General features: G+C 40.0%; 1 protein-coding gene across 4 annotated transcripts in view; it reads right to left on the reverse strand.

Annotated features, from left to right (window-relative positions):
• Nucleotides 1–14,995, reverse strand: part of tafa5a (TAFA chemokine like family member 5a) — a 138,359-nt gene that overhangs the window by 48,422 nt on the left and 74,942 nt on the right. For all 4 annotated transcript variants that reach the window (XR_015438269.1, XR_015438270.1, XM_023422923.2 and 1 more), the window contains exon 2: nucleotides 6,249–6,398. Coding sequence is in view for 2 of the 4 variants with exons in the window: in XM_023422923.2 (XP_023278691.1) it covers nucleotides 6,249–6,398 (150 nt within the window). In the remaining 2 variants the exon portion in view is untranslated. The remainder of the gene's footprint in view (nucleotides 1–6,248; nucleotides 6,399–14,995) is intronic.

Here is a 14,995-nt window from a genome sequence, read left to right on the forward strand (position 1 = left end):
CTCCCCCTGACAAGGCCACAGCCTGTGGTCATCAGTCTTCAGTCTGCATGTGTGTATGTGAAACGAGGAAGAACAAAAAAAAAAAAAAAAAGGCCAAGAGAAAGAGAAAACAGAGAGAAGGTGCAACATTATAGATTCACCACCGGACCATCTTTGGCAGTGCCAATCCCTCTGGACAGAGCTGCAGTAGCGGCTAGGTTGCTAACTGGCTGCTGGAGCTGACATGACATGTTTCCCCAACAGTCCGCCGCCTCCTCCTTTCCTCCCTGGATCAAATCAAACCAGTGGGCTGATGCAGTATGATTGGAGCTCTGGAACTGTTTAATAGCCCAGAGACCGAGTCTGACGCATACTGTTGTCTCTATCACTGCCTGATTCACTGAAACAATTCCTCATTTGCAATCTGCCCAGGCATGTGCATCCAGTGGGATGAGAGTAAATCTTTATTGCTTTATAGATATGACAATGCAAGTTAGCGGTGGTATAAAAGTAATCAGATCCTTAATCAGATCCGCCATCAAAAAACGTAAACGTCCTGCATTCAAAAGCTTAAAAAAGCACTGACAGCTAAAGTTTTAAAGTATGAGTACTCAGAAAAATGCCTCCTTCTGTAGTGGTTGTACTACACATACATATACATTATATTGTAGTATTATTATTACAGATGCAGTAATGTAACAGGAGCATTTTCCTGGTTTAGCTGATTGTTGTAGTTGATATATTGTTTATAAAATACAGTTAATGGAAAAGAAAACAGTATCATGAAAACACTTCTGAAAGTAATTACATCCTAAACATTATTTTCTTCATTTTCATTCAACCCATTTTTATTTTTTAATGGATTTATTAAATAAAAAGAAATCCTGAGTCTGTAGCTTGAAAAAAAAGAAGGAATGAGGCAGGCTGCTGCACGAGAATGAAAAATGAAGCTGTTTAAGAAAAGGAAACTGCATTGAAAATAGGTTAGGCAATATAAACACATACAGGAAATAAGACTTTAAGGCAGCTGTAATTAATATTTTTATACCATAATAATGCATCACATGACCACGTGAAATGAATGCAGTAATGAGCCTGCGGAGAGCTATCACCTGAATCCGGTTGAGCATCAATTTTAGCATCTTTCAGCTCATTGTTTTGGTTTTGCGGCCCACAGCTTTACCGCTTTGGTTCACTCTCACAGCTCTCAAAGCTCATGTTATACGATGTTATATATCATAATTGAGGAGCAGATCGTACGTTTTGTGTGAGAAATCTGAAAGACGAAAAGTAACTGGTGAACAAAGCCTTTGAAATGCTGTGAAGAAAACGTTTAGAACAGCATGAAAATGGATATCACGCAGATAGAATACTGATTCCCTCAGTTTATTTTATTTAAGTGCAGTACTTGAGTAAATGTACTGTCCACCGCTGTGTGTTAATGTATCATTCTGTCTCTTTTCGCTCACACTCATTCCTTCACCATCAGTCAAAGTGTTATCTGCAGCCCTAAGCCTCTAAACTGGTCACCTATGAGGCTTTCATTAATATCAGCATCCCGGCAAAAGTAGACCAAACACAAACACATTCACCTCGGGCAGGGACCCCTCCCCCCTCCCCCGCAAAACCACCCACCCACCCCCGCTGAGCTGTCACAGCCATCGCAACATCCACAGTCACCCTCAGCTCCTCCACGTCTCTCTGGAGTTTCCCTCCCTTTCTGCAGCTCTGTCACTCTTTCCCCCGCTGCCAGGTAACTCTCTGCTTCTCTCTAATAGTCGCTCTCTGTCTCTCCCCCTCTCCTAATAAGAATCAATATCAGCTCTCTTAAAAGTCATCAAGCACAGAAGTAAAAGAGCTCGAGAGCATGAAATTGCAGATGGGTGAGGGTGTACTTATGCAGTCCTACGCTGCGATATGGGCCTCAAATGGGTAGAGCCATCAAAGACATACAGTAGAGAGAGAGAGAGAAAGGCCTTAAGAGGGAGAGTGTGTGTGTGAAAGAAAGGGGGGGAAAAAGCAAAGAGCAGAAGCGGAGAGGAAAAAATAATAAAGGAAGAAAGAGAAGGGGTCAGAGGGAGCATTTCAAGCTGCAGAGATGTAATTCTTTAAGGTTTTGTTTTCTTTCTTTTTTTTTTATTATTATTTCCAAACTCGTCTCCTTATGGACTCGAGCGTCAAACAGCGCGGCCGCCGAAAGCTTATCATGTCGATGGCTTATCTCCCATTTTCACCTCCTCAAAGCAATAAACACACACACAGGGACACTGGAAGATGGGAAATGCACAACAACAAAGAGTGGCTCTCCGGGATCAACGGCACTACAGCACTCGCTCTGTTTTCATTACCACATACTGCCCTGGAAGCCGGGTGAGACCGCTGATGGAGCTATGGATTATCCTGCATGCATGGGATGACCGATGTGAACAGAGAGTGAAGCATGAAGGACACAGATCGTGTCAGCCAAGGCAAAGGCATATTACAACAGAGAGCAGACCTCAAGGACTCGAGTAGATTAAAACTGATTGAAATCCCATTTGTGGCGTTTGGGGTCTTTTATGCCGGCTCTCTCTGTCTCTCTCACTCTCTCTCTTTCTGTCAGTGTCCCCAAAGTGACGGGAGCCTGAGTCTGAATAAACAAATAAGATTGCATTTGTGGAGACAAGCATCTCAGATTTGCATGGCAATAATATCAAGCTCTGGGATTTTGTGATATGAACGGCAATAAAGGTGTGTGTGTGTGTGTGTGTGTGTGTGTGTGTGTGTGTGTGTGTGAGTGCGTTTGTGTATGAGCTATGTGACAATATGGGAGGAAAGAGTAAAATTACAGTCAGACAGAAAATATGCACACACATCTATTAGACTCTAAAAACCAAAACAATCCCGACCCCTCCACCTTAATTACCTTAATTATCACCTTAATTAGGTTTTACTTATGTAATAGAGGCACTAAAGGCTAACAGTTTTATTATTGTACAGATATATTATTAACAGCTGTATTACTATATATTATTGGATTCTTATGTCTGATGCATTATCATAAAAGCTGCATTTTAATGCTTACTGCTCTTGGGTAGAATAACCCGTTGTATAAGAAGTTCACTTTCTTGAATGAAAGCTCTTTGCCTGCAAAGGAACAGGTAGCTGTTGAATAAATTTAGCGAAGGAGAAAGACTCCAGTACAAGTAGCTTAAGGTTGTATTAGAGTACAGTACTTGAGTAAATCTACTTAGTTAATTTGCATAACTGGTGTTTACACAGATAAAAACATTGTGTAGTATAGTTGTAGCTAGTTACTGGTATTTTGCCTACACTGATCTATTTCATGCCCCCTCAATGAAGAGAGGGAAGAGACTCTTATTGACTCGAAGGAGGCACTGCCTACAAGACTAAAGTCAGAGACCAAACGTCTCCTTTATGCCATGAAAGATTTACATGAGTCACTGCAGCCTTATTCTGCCAGATGGACAGTGATGTGCATCTACATGTCTGATACTGCAATAGCTATACATACAGTGTATGATTAATACTGTATATGACTTTATTTGGCTTTTCCACTAGTATCCAAACCTGGACTGGAGGGATGACACACAGAGCCCTGCTCACAGTCACATCTCTATGATCTGCAGCGCAGCCACACACTGACCCGTAGGTCTTTTGATTGTCGGAGTAAACAGCAGCACCACTTCTGCTGCTAATACTCATATTTCAAAATAGGAAAATATATATTGTTGTATGTAAACCAAAACTGCATTTGAGTTACTTATTTCTCTAAAATGATTTCAAATGGAAAGAAAAAGGTTGTGCAATTTGTGGAAAGTGACTGGGCCTCCATTCACAAGGTTCTGATTTTATTCTGATTTATGTGAAATAGATTTTTGAAATTGGAAAAAAATCTTTTTTTAAAAAGTAAAAAAAAAAAAGAAAAAAAAGACCATCAGAATAAAGATCTTATGTATGACTCAAGGTCATCCTAACAAAGACTGTACTCACTTCCAGATTTTCAAGTACTGCTGCTTTTCTCTCGATTTCTCAATAAAGGATCAAAATACACGACTTTCATTACTTTTAAATGCAGTTTAAAAGCTTTCATCTTGCCAATCACCACTTTATACTTACACTTATAATGAAAAATGTCAAGTACTTTAAAATTGCTTTTGTGTATGAAATGTGCTCCACGAAAATAGTGCCTTTATTTGCCTTTATCCAAAGAAATACCAACTATATGAAATGATTTTCAGGGTTTTTTTTTTTTTTTTTTGGTGGTTGGTTGCACTGTGAACCTCTACAGCTGCCGTCCACCTGCACAGGTCTCTAAAAAGCTAGCTGATAAGCCTAAGCTCTCCTCAGAAAAAGAGAAGTATCTAGCCTACACAAAATGCCACGGTGCTCCACGGAGCCCACGTTGTGACAAATACCTCCTGATAGTATCTGGATACTGTGGATTTATGCAACATCTGTATGACTTATTCACCGGCAAAGGAGTCATGAGCAGAGACAGCAGTGACTGGAACGCTTGTGGTCGTGTCTACGAGATCAGATTTCTCTTTACAGGACTCAGACCAAGCACACAAATCTCAGTGTGAAGGAGTTTGGTTGAAGGAAAAAAAAAAAGAAAAAAAGAAAGTGGATAAAAGGTCAAATCTGTAATGTTCAGCTCCATCTGCCACACAAACTGGCGCAACCCTCCGTCCACTCACACTCGGTGCAAAGCCTTCACCTCATATGATCAGCAGGTAAAACCAGTCAAACAGAGCACTGAGGATGGGCACCACCTCCAATCAGAGACACAACTGTGAAGGCACAGTTGTATCACAGAGAAAAACAAGACATCCACGTCTTCAGGTGCAGTTCACCGCGGGTCTTTCCCAGCAAAACAGAGCTGTTTATTCTGCCTTCACCTGCCCACATAACCTCCCCTCCCCTCCCCTCCCCTCCCCTCCCAGGGCTAGAGGCCACATCATGTGAGAGAGACTCAGTGACAGGCACCCTGAGAGGCTGCGGGCCCGCTATGAAGATGTCAGACAAAGATAAGAAATTCTTAAAAGCTGTCATGAGGGTAAGATGGTGACCAGAGGAACGTCTCAGAAAAGTTCAAGCTTCTTCCCATTACACAGATGTATGTGAGGATGTCATAGCAACAACTAATGAGCCTCTTCCTCTGCGCTGTACACAAAAAGTCTGTCTTTTCTCTTAGATAATTAGCCACTGCCCAGTGAAAAAACATGTATCTTCAAATTTGGCAACTCTCAATTTTTCCTTTATGGGTTGTAAAATATCACCCACCTCTTAAGAGTCATAAACCATTTAAAACCCCATTAACATATTAGTAAAAAGGCCTATTAATGCTGGAAACGCTGTTTTTGTTTTATGAAAAGCTGACATTTTGGAAATACATATTTACAAATTTACATTTTATACAGTGAAACTGATCTTTGCACACATGTACTGTATTTAGACAGGTGCATAGGGGAATACATGATGTATCCAAGTAACAAAAATAAATGTACTCATGTTCCCATAATAATTTTACTTCCTTCTTAACCAAAATTTTAATAAAGTTATTCAAATTTATCATAATTAACTACTGGCAGTGTGCAGGGGCTGATATTTGCTTCTTACAATGACTCAAAGAAATAGATTCAAATATTTTTTCAATCCCTTTTTCAGAAAATGTGGGATTTTTTATTTTTTGCTGAAAAAAAAGACTTAAATTGCTTGTCAATCAATTTGCAGTTAATTTTCTGTTAATCACTTCACTGAATAATCGACTAATTGATTTAGCTCTAACAGCGATAATGATAACACAAAAGCAGTCTAACTCCACTGAAACAGACACTGTTCCACAAACAGTGTCTACTCCATGAAATATAAGCCCATCTGTTGGTGGGGGACTTAGAACCCCCCCTGCAGCCACTTTTTTAAAATGATTCAACTGTAAATTGGTTTGGCGCAGGCTTTGCGAACATCACAAAGACAGCCCCGTGATCCACTTTGCTCCACACTGTAGGTTTATCCACCTTAAGCCCCTACTTAAAAACAGCCAAACCCTAACTGCCCTGAGACTGATGACGTGATTCAGCATTTTGATTTGGCAGAATTCACTTCATTTTGCCTTGCGTGCTTCAACAGCAACATGATTCAAAGCAAGTCGAACATGCCTTAGGAAAAAAACATGCTTACGTTTGATTAAAAGCAAGCTTTTGCTCAAATATAAGCTGGGATCTCCCTGCCCCTGCCCCTCCTCCTCCTCCTCCTCCTCCTCTTACCGTCCACACAGGCGGGCCTGGCTCTTGTAGTTCCAGCGATCTGGCCCTTCTTACAGGCGCAGCGGGCCGTCTGCCTGGCGATGGTCCGCCGTGGTTGGCTGCTGTCCCTGTCCAGCGTCACAATCTCACATGTTCCCGCTGCCAGCTGGCCTGGAAATGACATTGCACCACAGGATGCGAGGTCAGAGAGATGAAATCATAAACAGGGCAAAATAAACTCGTCTGTCTCTTCTGAGAAATTTGTATTCTGTAACATGTTGCTGTTATTTTTTCAAAATCTTTTGTAGCTCAGTTGGCACAGCACTAACATTACCAAGTTCTAAGGAGTGGGCCTCACAGCAGCGCCTGACACAAGTGCATGTACTGTATTAGTGCATGTATTTATCTACAGCAAGACTTTCTGCATACAAAAATACTTAACAAGAACATTTAATCTCATTTCATAGCCTGACTGATATTTGATTTTTGATTGGGGCTAAGTTTATATCTAGTAACAATATATCAACTAATTTGTTAAAACATAATCATATAAAATAAACACCAATTTTGATATGGACCTGTGAAATTTTTTTCTTTTAATGAATTGTGACCAACATACATATGATGCAAGACATCTTACAGTGTCACAATCAACTCAAGTGACACTAAATGATCTCAAATTAAGTGTGGCATTTCTCTTCTGCAATTCAATATTACCATCAGGCGACATATCCACTGATCCATCTGTAATAAGTTAATGTTGGCTCATACATTGACCCGCCAAATTTATTAGCTTTATCGACTTAGTAAAGTTAGTTAACTACTTTGCAATCATTAGCAACAAGCTAGTTAGCTACAACAGTCACCAGAGAAAGTGAAGACATAAGAGCAAAACCCAGCAAAAAAAGTGAAAGGGGATATGTGTTTTTCAAAAGCTACACAGTGTGACTTTAATGACCCGGCTTAACTCATGAAAGGCATAGACAACCCAGTGTAATTTGACTTTTTTTTTTTTTTTTTAAGTGTTTTTGTTTAACCAACTTTAACCACGTTGGATATACAGTGAGAAAGCCATTTTTGAATCTGTCATTTTTATGTCAGGAGGCATGTGGTTTCACAAACCCAGGATCTTTAACCCCGAACAGCTCCAGTGGAGCTGCTCAGGAGCCGACGCAGGAACACTGCTGCGGTTCTGAGCAGCTCACAGATGTGACTGCATGTGTGAAGGGACTTTAAAAGACAATGGTGGAAAAATTACTTTTAGATTTCAGCTACCAAAAGACTACCCACAAGCTATTTCCCATTAAGGGCCACATCCTATCAGCCCACCTCTTTGAAGGTAATGTACCCATTAGCCACAAATGAAACGCATGAATACTGATGAACTTTGTAATTGCTGCCAAGGCACCCCCCACCCCCCCACCATCTTACACACACACATCCTCCATGTATTCAATCAGGTGACCTTTGGCCTTGTAGCCGGGCCCTTGCTGCTTGCAAATTAACCTTTGTCTGTGTGTGGAGGCCCTCGGGTGCCATCCTGGAGAGGCTTATCAGGATCTAATTGTGATTGGCAAGAGGATGGAAGGTGTGATTAAATCTGGACTTGAGTCCCGAACACTTGGGTAGCTGGCTTAATGAACTGAGCTGCGAGGGGTCACACCTGGGGTAATGGGGATCTATCAGGATTCATCCACACACTGGTACCTGTGGTGGCCATGGCCATAGATGGAGAAAATGCCAGCATGTAGCTATTTTAATGGCATGTCTGTATATGTATAGAAACCCTCCTTTACCATAATGAATCTAATATAAGCTGTAGGCTAGTCATTCTTTTTTTTTTTGTTACATTTCTGCATTGAAAAACATACAAACGCTGCAATGTAATACCACCACAATAACATATAACTTCCATACAGTAGCGTGTTAACAAACATAACATGACAATATGAACAATAAGACTTCAGCTCCAGTTTCTATGGAAATAAAAAAATGAAGAAAAGATGCCACCCCTGGGGCCAGAAGTTCATGGTCACATTTGTGACGTCGAAAAGCAGCTATTCAACTTAAATATATATATAACAAGCTCAATTATGAATCTTCCCATTCAACAAAATCTCTTTCTTAGCAGCCCTAGTAAACTCCCAGCTTTTAAAAGCTTTGTACGTGCGGGTACAGAGAGAAATGTCATCTCATTCTGCTGTTACAGTTGGAATAACAAGTAACTAGAACTTGTACTCTTAACAACCAATAACATTTCTCTTTTATTGATGCTTCTAATCCACCCCCATTACTTTCCCACACAATGACTTATTTCCAGACACACGCACTCGGACACTTACTGAACTTACATAAAAATGCATGCACATCATTAGAAAACCAACTGCAAAATAGCCGTCCTGCGAGAACCACGCATCACCAAGCTGTCTGAAAATCAGCCTCGTTTTCAACTTCCTGACAATTTCTGTTAGGATGTGTGGAAATTTTCGCAATCCATAAACAAAACACTTCTAAAACTATCTAAATAAACAAAACAAAATGTGATATACAGTTTTTTCTTATCAAGCTTGTCACTGTTTTCTTTACTGTTCTTTTTTTTCTTCTTCTTCTTCTTCTTCTTTTTTTTGTCACATCTTGTACATTTTCTGCTTTTTGTGAAGTCTTTTTTTCAAGGTACGTGAAAGCAAAAATAGTTTGTGAATTTACGAGTAAACACCATGACACATGTTAATTCAACCAAAGATGTGTTCTCAGTGTTGGAGAGTGTGTAGTATCTGGTTTGTATCTATTAGAATTTCTATTTTATTTCTAATCTATTCAAATACAACGTCTACAACGACGATAGGAGGAGTGATTACAGATTTGCAGCAGTGGATGCCTTTGCTCAAAATGCATGCCAACGAAATCCATTCTGTTATGTCTCTTGCACTTGAGAGATCAAGACCAAACCCCCACCTCCTCCACCCCCTTCTCCTGCTCTCCTCCTCTTCCTCTGCCTTCCTTTCTTCCTTTATATTGCTTGCTCTTTTCTCCTTCATGCCTCCTCACTTAACTTCCTCCTCCCTCTTGCAACTCTTCTGTCTTCTCTGGGTGATGCCGGATAATGACTTGTCATGTAAGCCCCAGTGTGTGTGTGTGTGTGTGTGTGTGTGTGTGTGTGTGTGTATGCGTTTACTTCCTGCATCCTACCCCACCCACCATCTCTGCAGATCTTCTACTGAGTGCCTGCTTCCTGCTTCCTCTCTTTGTCAGTTCCCTCTTCTTTGGAGCGCTTCCATTGTGAGAAGCTGAAAAGACTGTTTGGATGTCTCAGGTAATCGCTTGGATGGCTGTGGCGCTGACGTACCACGTGTGAAGTCAACAAGCTCAAAGACTTGGGCTGATTTGATGTTGCCATTCTTGAGTCGATGGAGCTCATTAATTGCCTACATTTCATCAAACGCCGGCCTTGTTTTTACTGTCACAGCTGTAGCTGCTGGGAAATAGAATCATTTTCATGCTGTTGTCTTTCAATGTATATTCTCTAATACAGCTGCACTAACTTCATGGGGTTCGTAAAGAATCTTTTAATTTTAAACCTAGTATAAAAATAAAACAGTTTTGTTCTGCTTCATAAAATATTTCAGTAGCACTTATTTGCTGGCAGTGGGTATATAGGTTAACATTAAAGATAGGATTATGAAAAATGTAAGTTAAATTTAAGTGTTTCAGCAGGTGGTATCCATGATAATGAGGACCATATAGGCTAATTTATTCTTTATTCTGCCTCTGCTGTTAATTACCGTATCTGCAAAATGGCTTTGATTACTGGAGTTTATACACATGGCTAACCATATTTACTTGATTTAATGATACTTACAGTATCAAGGCTGAAATCATTCCAATTTCAGTTTTAACCTACCAACATTGAGCCCAAGGAAGTGATGTTTGTTCTTGAGCAAGAATACTTCATAAAGTTTGGTCCAAGTCATGATTATTCAATAAGACTAAGCATAGCTATGCTAACAGCTCTGTGAAGCTTGCGCTTCACAATGTTTTGAGCTAAATGCTAACGTAAGCATGCTAGCATGCTCATAATGACAATGCTGAAATGCTGATGTTTACACCGTCTTAATTTTAGTGTTGGCATACTAATATTAGCCAATTAGCTCTAAAGCTGATGCAAATGTCTTTGTTTTTGCAAGAATTTGGTCATAAATCAATATACTGCACAATATAGTTGTGACCTAATGATAGTGGTGGATGAAAGGTGAAGCGATTGTGGAAGTTAGTAAAAATCATCCCAAGAGGAACATGAATTTCAATACCAAATTTTTATGGCAATGACGCAATAGCTTCACTGAAGACCACAAATATCAACCTGATGGTGGAACCAGATGAAAAGTCATAGAATCCCCAAAGTCATCAAGATGGACCCTCAAGTTACCAGGACTGTTGGCACAAAGGTTTGGTGCCAAATCATCCAATAGATGTTAGCATATTTCACCAGATAAGTGAAAACTTTGACCTGCTGATGGTACTAGATGAAAAATCAGGGGATCATAGACGTCTTCTGGGGGCCATAAATGTCCATGTTTCATGAATTTCCCCTAGGGGATAAATAAAATATCCATCTATCTATCTATCTATCTATCTATCTATCTATCTATCTATCTATCTATCTATCTATCTATCTATCTATCTATCTATCATACCAAATTTCACTGTACTCCATCCAACAGTTGTCAAGAAATTTCACTAAAAGAAAAAAGTGTCATTGTATGAGGTTGTCATGGTTGAGGAAAGGTTAGAGGAAAAGTCAGCTGATCATCGAAGTAATTAAGACTCATCCCCTGGGGACCATGAATGTGATCCGTCCTGTAATTTTTTGAACTGACATTGCTAATCCTTGAGCCACACCACTCTGGGCTAAAAGCTATGACCCAGAGTAATAAATCTGTTTAGTCTTTGACTTGTTATTCAAGTTCCCTGCACAAGACTTTTGTGTGTATCAAATATTTGTTGTGTGAATTTCAAGTATACGAGTTGATAGAGGCCACGGAGAATTGCAAAAGAGAATTTGCGTTTTAGTTGTTTTCAGCTGCAAGCGTTCTAGGTGTTTGCAATCTTTCCAAATAATGTGTGAGAGAACTTGAGGATGAGCTGGTCTCAGTCCTCCAATAAAGCAGCAGTCAACTTCATTCCTTCTTTTCTAAAACAAACTGCTCCAAGCATCCCTGTGGCTCAGCCGCCAGAGCGCAGTGCCAGGATTACCACATACATTGCCATTCTTAAACACAGAAAAACTAAGAGGAAAAAAAAAATATCAAGAACTGAAACAAAACCTCCCCAATACGAGAAAGTATTCCTCTTTCTACTGGCCTGGAGGGATCTGCAGAAAAAGGTTAGAAAATATTACAGGATTCACAGCTCAAGCAAGGCGGTTTCCAAAAAGCATGACTACACATTTGGTCCAGAAAACTTCAGTACTTTTGCATAGCATCTTTCATTAACAACTTTTACACAAGCAAAGATGCAAGATGCAGTCCAGTCTCAACACAGTCATCCTGTGAAAAAAAATTGGACTGCGAAGAAAGGAAACAATAATCCTGTTTCCTGGAATAGCCTCGTTGAATAGTGGGAAAAATCTAAAACTGGCGAGTGTTCTCAGAAAGGAACCCAAAGCTGGTACCAGTCGTGCTATGATTTATCACCACCCTTATCAGCTTCTGTTGCTGAGCAGTTGTCAGCTTGGCCAGCCAAATGGCTGATTAAAATGTATGTGTGGCCACCCTAGAGTGAAATGAAAGCTCTGACTGTGGCAGAAGATGGATTCATATGGCAGAGCGTATGGCTTAATACAACGTAATGTTATTGACATGCTCCTTTGCTTTATTATTTCTCCTCCCGCTCCTCGGCACATTACAACTGCTCTGCCATACACAGCCGTTTGACAAATGTCCAGCAGAGCTACAACGCGGGGAAACATGGTATTTTATTTTTTCCCCCTCTTCTCATTATATCTTTTGCCCACATGTCTGTCTGTGTTTTCTTTATTCTCTTTTTTTTACCAAGAGGCTCTTTTACATTCATATTTGAAAATTATTCAAATATGAATGTGTTTTTGCTGCTCAAGAGATCCAAATACAACTAAGAGCTGCTTCTTTGAGTCTCAATCCGCTGAATCAAATGCTTAGATATTTATAAAATGTGTGGTTTAGGCTTGGTAGGAGGGGTAGGTATAGTTCTTTTTTGTCCTTTGAAAATCTGCAGAGGGCTGGAAACACGCTGGGATTCCATACTGCGCTGCACAAGAAACAGCTTTTTTCCAAAAGCATTTCTGAGTGTCCTTCTGAATCTGACACAAAAATGCAGGCTGTCATGAAATTTACCAAAGACACTCAAGTGCAGTCCAACAGTATGAGTTTATAATTAGTCCTCATTCTTGTGGCAGTATGCATATGAAAGCTGAGGGCTCCCATCCAAAGAAATAGCGAAGAAATGTTTGCTAATGGTAAATCAACACCACATCTCACAGGTCCTGAGCAATAAATTAAATGTATTTTACTCTGAGCGAAAGCGATGTACTGGCTTTCAGTTGATACTGGCTATGTAATCACAACACCATTACATTATATAATAAAAAGGGGTGGAACACAAAACTACCATCTTTATCTGAATCTGCTCATATCACAATTAATATCTGTAATCAGATTGATGTCAGAACTGGATGTGGCTTACATCTGAAGTTATTAGCAATCATCTAAACTGCTTCATTAAGTTGTTTTCTCCTGACATTTCCTCACACATAATAAGATTCATAACATAAAATGAATAAAACATAATTTGCATAATAAATAATTAATAGATAAATCATTTCCAGATTAAAGTAAAGAGACTATAAAATCTGAGAAGCTCCTGGCCATTTTGCAGGCGTTTTTTCAGGCGGTCCCTGACTTCAGCTCATCATCACTCAATATCTATCTGACGATGAGGTAAAATAACACCAGTGGTACATCAGTCAGGCTTTATCCTTCACTGCACATGAATCTTGGAGTATCGAACTTCTTCATCTATCTATCTGCACACCGTGTTTCTTTGTCAATTTGTTTACATTCTGCATTACGTTGCTTAGATGACTACAGTTTGTTGTCAGGGCCAAATAGACGACAGTCACCTGGATTACTTTGATACTGGAAAAAAAACAAAACTTTGAATCTGAAGATTATCAGACAAGATCTGATGTTATTTCTTATATGATTCCTGAAATGATTTTTGGATGTTTGACCATCTGAAACATCTAAGATCCTGGTACCACTGAAAGGAGTGTGTATGTAAGATGTTTGTGTTTGATTTGACTGAATGATGATACTGAGCAGTGCTACCAGATTTGACAAAAAAAAAAGTAGCCTAGTCAGAGCCAGAATCGATCATCATAAACATTTTCAATTTTCCTATGTGAGTTTCCCATTATGGAAAAATGTGTCCAGACTTTTGGATAATGTTACATTAACCTTCACTTCTATGAACAGATATAAACTTTTGCAAGTTGCCATGGATTCAGTCAGTTGCAAGCTACAATTTAAGCCCCCCCCCCCCCTTTTTTTTTTTACCTGTATTTGTTTACACATACTGAAGAAAACTTAGACACGTGATGATCCTCAGACAAGCTGTGGAGCACAAGGAGTGAAAACAATGATGTCTTCAGGAAGTGTAAGTCACACTGAATCTAAAATATGTACATCATGTCTGTATATTCAGATGTAATGGCTCCAACTTTTGACACAAATTGCAACAATGGGGCGCTGACGGTTTTAAAGTAGGATTTGCAAAACCGTAGAACATAGCCTAACTTTCTGTAGATGAAAATCACCCTAATGGTACAAACAGTATCCCAAATCATGACAACCTGTCAAAATAAATACACACCAGCCCAATTAAAGGACAAGCAGGTGTGGGAAAACCTCACCCAGTCTGGCAACAACAACTCTGAGAGGTTGTGATGTGGCAAATCGTGGGTGATACTGTAGGTCAGTGGAGCGAGGGTCGACGAGTAACACTGCAAACATTTGGATACTGCCCGTACCAGGGTGCATCAGTTCGTATCGTATCGATGAGAGTGTACGGATGGAGGTGGGCTTTTTATTGCTTATGTTATGTTTTTATGACTCTATTATGTTCATTTCTAAAAGGATTTCTCAGGGAGCTGGTGGTGGACAAACCAGCCTGTAGGAGTCATTTTGCTCCTTGCACTCAGACGGACCACTGTGGTTTGAGCCATACAAGCGACTGACTTCGGCATCCTTAGAGCGCTGCGATCTTGCTAGCAGGGCTAAAAATATGCTGTGTAAGGTGAGGAACCTTAAGCGCTGAAAAATAACATATTGATTTGTGTATTAGGCAAACATTGTTGTCATGGTGTCTCAGAGGAGCTGAGTGACTTGTGTGTGTGTTTGGCTTTGAGGCAATATGAATTACAAGGATGCCAACACACAGACATGCTCTTTTCTAAACATCAAAACGATGCGTGTAATGGACAAAGCCTTGCTAACAAAAACATTTCTTTACCACATATTCTCCACTTAACCCAGAAACACTACATGGCAGCTTGATGTAGCTGGAAACTAGCATCACATCTGTTCTGCTGGAGAGGACAGAGTGTGTGTGTGTGTGTGTGTGTGTGTGTGTGTGTGTGTGTGTGTAAAACCTACAAGTTAGGCATTGCCAGACTAAAATGCTATATCACTCCAGCATGCTACAGCTGTTCGAAATGAGAGAGAAGAGTCCGG

Source organism: Seriola lalandi, unplaced genomic scaffold (genome assembly GCF_002814215.2).
Source record: "Seriola lalandi dorsalis isolate HSWRI2012SDOR001 ecotype SW California unplaced genomic scaffold, Sedor1 jcf7180002054688, whole genome shotgun sequence".
NCBI lineage: Eukaryota > Metazoa > Chordata > Actinopteri > Carangiformes > Carangidae > Seriola > Seriola lalandi.